This window comes from Salvia hispanica, chromosome 3 (genome assembly GCF_023119035.1).
Source record: "Salvia hispanica cultivar TCC Black 2014 chromosome 3, UniMelb_Shisp_WGS_1.0, whole genome shotgun sequence".
In the NCBI taxonomy this organism is placed as follows: Eukaryota; Viridiplantae; Streptophyta; class Magnoliopsida; order Lamiales; family Lamiaceae; genus Salvia; species Salvia hispanica.
The window spans coordinates 54,985,746-54,993,576 of record NC_062967.1 but is presented as its reverse complement, the minus strand read 5'-3'; the positions used below and the strand labels follow the sequence as shown (position 1 = coordinate 54,993,576).

At 36.7% G+C, this 7,831-nt stretch overlaps 1 protein-coding gene across 1 annotated transcript; it reads right to left on the bottom strand.

The window, feature by feature from the left end:
* Window positions 1-1,492: 1,492 nt before the first annotated feature.
* LOC125212022 (cellulose synthase-like protein G2) lies at window positions 1,493-5,963 on the bottom strand. The gene is made up of 6 exons (XM_048112025.1): window positions 5,362-5,963; window positions 4,192-4,326; window positions 3,963-4,088; window positions 3,218-3,649; window positions 2,291-2,638; window positions 1,493-2,220 (listed from the first exon to the last, which is right to left on the bottom strand). The coding sequence occupies exons 1-6, from the start codon at window positions 5,914-5,916 to the stop codon at window positions 1,684-1,686; spliced, it is 2,133 nt and encodes a 710-aa protein (XP_047967982.1). The 5' UTR covers window positions 5,917-5,963; the 3' UTR covers window positions 1,493-1,683.
* Window positions 5,964-7,831: the final 1,868 nt, after the last annotated feature.

Sequence of the window (7,831 nt, the reverse complement as noted above, 5' to 3'; positions counted from 1 at the left end):
ACAAGATCTCTTGAGGTATGGAAATATTTGGTAGAATACTTAAATTCTAGGTATGGAAGGAAATCAAATAAGGGATCAATTAAACAAGCAAAATAATACTTCCTTCCCAACATGAGTGATTTTCGAAAATCACCAATAAATAAGGGGGTGCCGATTTTTCTCATAGAAATAAGGAATAAATTGGATTTTGGATTTAATTTGGATAAATATCCCAAGAATTAAATTAAATCCGGAAAAATAGAATTCCTTCTTCAAAAAGTCAAAGGGTTCGAAAATCTCAAGAATTAGGTGGCTAGATTTTATGGAAATTTTCTCTAATATTCTCACTCACCCTTAAACAAATAATTCACCTCATAATTTAATAAATCACATGCCACATCACATAATCAACAAGTTTGACTTTTCAAACTTCCAACGCAAACCCTAGACTCGACTCGGCCATAGCAACTCATGCAATAAATGCATTTCATAAATTAATTCACGTCTCCCACGTCATCAATAATAAATTTTAGGGCTCTAAAATTAGGGTTCGAAAATCCGGGATGTTACAGAAGCAGCTCGAGATGCCTTTGTGGCAGGATTCGACGCTGTGAAGCTCAATCGCCTACTCTTAAAAGTCACCAACCTAGAGAGGCTATTGTACGCGGCCAAACGTCGCACTGCGAGATAGATTTGGGCTCCTCCTTAGGGCGGTGCCATACAAGCAGGAGCCGCCACCAAATCTTAGCTAGCCGCCCTATTTGTGCTCTTACACGACAGCACCACCGTGTGCTGCCCACATCGATTACAACACAAAAATCATCTCGATACATTATGGCAGTCCAAATACAAGCCCCCTGCCCCTGTGTCGGGATGAAGCCGGAGCCGTACCGCCGCTATCCCTCACTGACGCCATAGTTGGATTATCCGTACTACTGCTGTCATTCTTCGTCATACAATGAAGAAGAAGGATACCACTTGAAAAATCCCTACTATAACCTACACCCTCCGTCCAAAAAAAATAGATCACAATCATTAATGGAAAGATTCTCTCTTACGTTTTCTCCTTATCTCTAACTTTTTTCTCCTTCTCTCTTACCCCACATTCCACTAATACTACTTCTCTCTTACTTTTTCTCATCCTCTCTTAATTTTTTCCCTTCTCTCTTAATTTACCAATTCTACATTAAAACCCGTATCATACACACTTTGTTCTGTTTTTAGTGAACGGAGAGAGTATTATATTATTCCCTCCGTCCCGGCTAAGATGACACATTGCTTATCCGGCACGGGATTTTAGGAGTTATTGGTTAAAGTGTTTAATTGGAGAGAGAAGGTGGGTGTAAGTATTAAAGTGGAGAGATAAAGAAAGATGAATATTTTAATAGGAGTGAGAAAAAGTGGTTGGGTGTATTAATTGGAGAGAGAACGTTACCAAAAAAGGAAATGTGTCATCTTAGTTGGGACAAACTAAAAAGAAAAACGTATCATCTTAAGCGGGACGGAGGGAGTATGAAATAAAGCGACAACATGGAGATATCATATTATTTTATTTTTCCATTCCATCGTTCCAAAGATGGGCTTAGAATCCACACAACATCCTTTGATTCTTAATAGCTATCATCATGTAAATATTATTCCTTCAAAGTTATCTAGTACAACTATTACAAACTACAAACTAGAGATAGAGAGAGAGAAACTTTTTCAGATGTTGACAATGGAAGAAATGACAATAAACAGAAGCGATGCAAGAACAAGTGAAATGATGGTAATCTTGGCAGGCATTCTTCCACCATCACTTCTCAACACCATGGCTTTATAAATTGGCAAGCTATTCGCGACGCCCATACTCGTCACTACCATTTGCCCCAATATCTCCTCCAAACCTCTATCTTTGAGAAATTGTAAGACTCCCCCCAAAAACGCCACTAGATTTATGATAGCAGCCGTTGATAACGGCACAAACATGGGAGACGAAACCCCAAATTCGAACATCCCCTCATCATACCGTTTCCTCATCTCTTCATCATCTACTTTGTTTGTCACATTGAATGATCTCCTACCAATGTCCAACAGATTGCTTATATATTCTAATGTTCCAAAAAGGTCGGAAGAAAGCCCCCTCACCAGCCACATTCTCTGATCATTCCACCATTTTCGAACCGAAGTGAACTCTATCAAGTCTTGTCCATAAGCACCAAGAAATAGGAAAATATTCAAGAAAAACCATGGATCTGAGGCCTAAACAAAGCCAATGCATTAGTCCAACAATGCAAACACCTTCTAGTATATTAGTTAGAGCATTACGTACCTTGGGGAAGATGGAGATGTTGTTGAGCATGGTTATTTGAGGGATGAAAGCGTAGAACATGATGGGAACTGACCAAAAGGGTCCAAAGGCATAGTAAGAGTAACAATGAGCCATGAATGAGCCTATATATCTTCTTCCGAATGTCAAGGGGCTATGCTTCGAAAGAGCCACTTCAAGAAGGCCAACATTCCATCGTTTAGTTTGAGCTAAGACATCGTTTAGGGCAATCGGCATCTCAGCCAGAAAGGCCGGCCTTGTAGGGTTGCAAAATACAGACTTCCATCCCTCACAATGTAGCATATAGCCGGTATAGTAGTCCTCCACCAATGACCCATATCGAAACCCTACCTACAAATTAATTAATTAATTACTCCCTCCGTCCATGATTAAGTGTCGTAAGTTGACTTGGCATGGGTTTTAAGAAATGTAATGGAAAGTGGGTAGTGAATGTGAGTCCTACTTTTATATACTCCCTTCATCCATTTCCATAATAGGGTTTTCTTTTTGGGCATGGGTAGTGACATGTCACACATTTCTTTTGGGCATGGGTTTTTAGGTAGTGGCTTTTAGTGGTTAAATGTAAAGAGAATAAAGTAGGAGTGAGAATAAAGTAGGAAGAAAACATAAAAGAGAGGACAAAGTAAGAGATAGATAAAGTGTTGCTTTTTTGCCATAAAAGGAAATACGTCACTTATAGTGGGATGACCTAAAAAGGAATACGTCTCACTTATATTGGGATGGAGGGAGTATTAGTTTTAAATTAAAATACATGTAGAATGAGTTAGTGGAATGCGTGGTCCATTACCAAATGTAGTAAAAAGTAAATGTGACACTTAATTGTGAATGGACGAAAAAAATAGTTGACACACTTAATCGTGGACGGAGGAAGTATATGTTTTGGGTTAAATTAAGTGAACTAGATCTAACCTCGGAGCCCCAATTGGTGTCCTTCTCATAATCACATGTAGTAACATCATGAGCTAGCTCTAAAATAGCTTGATCATTGATGTGGTTCTTGACAAGATGATCGGGATCTATCGGCCCGATCATGGAAGATGGGCCACCATAGAAAGCTCTCCGGTTGAAGAATGTGCCAGTTCCAAAGTAGTCGGGGCCTGCAAGCCCATTCATTCCCTCAGGGTTGATTTGATACATGCGCTTCATCTCGGAACCATAAGTATCTCTTTTGTTGATCCCATGAAATCGGGCAGGAAACTGAACATATCCTAAGTTGGGATTAACTGATTTGTCCAAGAAGTAGCACAGAATGTTTTGGGGTGTGGATGGATCGTTGGAGATCATGTCGCAGTCCAAGGTCAAGATTATTGGAGCATTTGTCAATGTTGCTGAGACCCGTAGCTTCAAACACAAACACAAAACATATCATATTATATAGGAGTACTTCTATATTATTGAGTTTTACTTCCTTCGTCAACGATTAACTGACACCAATTTCCTTTTTCATCCATCCACAATTAATTGACATTCTTACTTTTTACTACTTTTGGTAATGGACCTCACATTACACCAGCTTCACACTCACATTTCAAGTAAAAAATTAGGACTCATATTCCCCTAACTTTTTCAACCCGCTTTGAACTATATTTCTTAAAACATGAGCTAAGTCAAATGGGCTCAATTAATCGTGGACAGATGGAGTAGTATCTCTTACTAGAGCATTGAGAGCTCCGGCTTTGAAATGATGGTTTGATGTTCGTCTCTTCTGTCGAGATACGTAGATGAGATTAGGCATGGAACAACTTGCAACATCTATGTCTTCACCACTTTGTAGAAGAACCTGTTGCATATATATGATGTTCACAATGTATTAAACGACGTAGTTGGTTTCCTAAGAGTTTTAGTTCAACATGATTAAGATTATAATGTTGCTATTGGGTTACCTCAACAACAGAAGGATGATCGATGGAAGTGAAATCTTTTCCCCATCTGCTAAAGGCTTTGGTTCTGTATTCATCTCCAACATATCCTTTCTCAAGTATATCTTCTACTCTTCTTTTCATATCTTCATATAGCTCCTGCATTAAAATATTGTGGTTAATTAAATGATAGATTTCGACTTATTTGGATAATCATAGTGGTTATTATATATAATTTCTCATATATAAATGTATCCCTTTTGTATTACTAGTAAAAAAGCACATGCAGGTAACACAAAATTTGATCTAGTAGTAGTTTTGTCCAAATTTAATTAAATATATAAATTGAATTATATGCAAAAATGATATTAGTATGAACAAATAAGGCTTTTTATTTATTTTTCCATTCGTGTGTTCCAATAATGTCCCAATTTTACATGTTGGTCCATTATATTAATTGTTGCACTTCATTTTTACCATTTTTTGTCGTAGACTTATTTCACTAACTCTTTCTCACTCACAATTTATCACACAAAAGTACATAAAAGTACGACTCACATTTTATCAACTTTCTATTACATTTCTTAAAATCAATGCGGGGTGTTGGACACATATGGGAAGAAGGGAGTACAAGTTATAACAAAGTAGTATTAATCATTGATCATATATTCCAGTTTATTATCAACAACGGAATTCCATATATGTCATCTTATAAAAGAAACAAACAACGACTTGGATATCTGTCAAATAATACCACATTTGTATTTCTACCGTGATAGATAGTGGAACTGCCACAATATACAAATTATACACTCAACACCAAATTTCAAATAGTAAGACAAAAAAAAGGCTTATCTTCCAATCAAGTAAAAAAAATTCACCAATGCGATAATGACAAGTTCCATTGTGAAACACATTGAATCTTATTTATCACCATTTCACCTAGTAAGACAAAAAAAAGTTTTTATCTTCCAAACAAGTGAATATTATTCACCAATGCGACAATGACAAGTTCCAATATGAAAAACAGAGAATCTTAATATCTCAACATTTCACCAATTGGTTTGTTTCACATAATAAATTAAGAAATAATTTCTCACAAGAGCCGTAAGTGGATCAAATTGCTTGACAGACTGTGGACCTAAACTCAATGATAATATTATTTATAACAAAGAAAAATTGTAGACCAATTACCTTAATCTTCAAAGTCTGAGAGTCAAAGGTAACACTACCCGACCCGAAAAAGGCTTGTGGGCAGCGCAGCTTGATCCGATTCTCTTTGCAAAACGGCAGCCACACCTTCCCGAACCGGGCAGCTTCCATCAAAGCAAACAAAGTCAGCTCCGAAGCTCCATCGTCGGAGACATACACCGAGAGCTTCTCCGGCGGATAATCGTAGGCCAGGGCCGACAGGGCGGTGGCGGCGACCCGGAGAGGAGGCTCCTTGGAGGCGTCGGCAGTGCATATGAAGATGTCGAGCGCGGGCGGGATAAGGTCTTCAGGCAAGGGGTGTGAATGAAGCCGTGAGGCAACGGGGTTGATGCGGAAAGCCTGTGAATTTAGCCACATGAAAGCCAAGGTTATGTCGGCAGCAACCATCCACGCGGATATGAAGAAGCCGCGGTGGGTGGTTGCGGTTGCATGCCGGTAGAATAGGGCCAAGATGGCGGCGGAATATACCGTTGCGAATACCCGGTTAGGGATGCGGCGGGGGAAGGGTTTGAACCACTCTGCTTTTCTACTTTCCATTTTCTCTGGCTCTTCACTTTTACTATGGCTTTTTTTCTTACACTAAATTTAAAATTGAGAAAGTTACGTGCAGAGTGTGCTGACTGAGGGTACATAATCAAACATTTTTTGATTTGACAGACCAACTTAGAGCATCTCCATCGGACTTCCCAAAAACACCTTCTGCCATGTCATAAGGACTTCTCACTGCACAATCCGGACTTCCCATTGTCCTTCCCGCGCGGACTTTCCGCAATAAAAAAAAATTCACAAATTCACAAATATTCAATTTACGTTACATAATGAAAAGTTTGATATGGAATCGGATGGGAAAAATGCAACAACTTCATTAAAAATAACATACATAATTATATAAAAAAAAAACATTACAAATTGTTATATTACTAGTATGTATGAAATTACGTGTGGATTTTATACTATCACTTTAATTTGAGGATTAAACTAACATTGTTTATTTCTAATAAGAAAAAAAGGATGTCTTCTGACAACAGTTTTCATCAAGTTGTATGAAATTTATAAGTACTACAATGTAAAGTGCTTGAAAACAATAAATTTACTACAACAAAAAACATAACATGATTTAATAAAAAGTTTGCGAATAGTAAACAGAGATGATTTAATAAAACGTTTTGAGAATAAAAAACATGGAAGTTGTAATATTAGAAGAGGAGGGTAATAATGTATTTTCTGTTATTATATAGGTTTAAAATTCAAGTTAAGATATGTAACATTGCAAATGTGGTAGTTAATTAACCGGATGAAATATAGGCTTTTGAGTAGACTTTATATGGGCCAGATACAAGACACGGGCCACATAGAAATGTAACATAGCTACCAAACACACAGTTTAACCCGAAAAACTGATTATCTTATTGTATCATAGCTACCAAACGATGCCTTCAATATATATATTACAGATAACATAAATTGTAAGATTTTATAGTTTCAAATACATTTACTCCCTCCGTCCTAAGATAAGTGACCTACTTCTTTTGGCACGGGATTTAAGGAATGGTATTTAAATAAGTTGAAGTGGAGAGAGTAAAGTATGAGAGAGGGAAAAGTAGAGGAGAGAAGAGAGAATAAAGTAGATGGAGAATAAAGTATGAGAGATAACTTTTTGCTAAAAATGGAAATAAGTCACTTATAGTGGGACACCCCAAAAAGAAATATAAGTCACTTATCTTGGGACGGAGGGAGTATTTAAATTAGTTGGATTACAATATCAATGGTTTAAATAACATAGACAAGCCTAAAACAAGTCTATTTCAGCCATAATTCCATCTTTAGTTGTCACGTCATCTAGTTCAATTTCAGCCACAATGTTGGAGTACTACTTAGACTAGATTAATTGTGGGGTCGGAACCGAGCCACGGTCAGTCATCGGTAGCTCCACAACCCAATTCCAACAGCACTTATTATGGAGTGATGGCGTTAGATATATGGAATATGTAATCGAATATTATAGATGTGTAACTAGTGTTAATTTACAATTAATATATTATAAATTTAAATGAACATATATTATAACCACAATCAGTAAATATTGGAAATTCAATCATCATATATTAGAAATACAATCAATAAATATTTAAAATCCACATATAATATAATCCCCTGTTCCAACAAGATAGTCTAATTTTTAAATATGAAAATTTCAAGTTTTTTATCTTTTTTCTCTCTCATACTTTATTCTCTCCTTTTAATTCATAAACTAACATTATATAATGCTCCACTTAAAATAAGACACCTTTTAATTTATAAACTAACATTATATAATGCTCCACTTAAAATTAGACGGATAAACCAGAATTTAGAAAACACTAGAGAAAATGATCGTTGACTTATTGGGCCACGTACTAAAATAAAATTGATTGGCCCAATAACCCATTTCATGAGAATAAGTAAGTTGGGA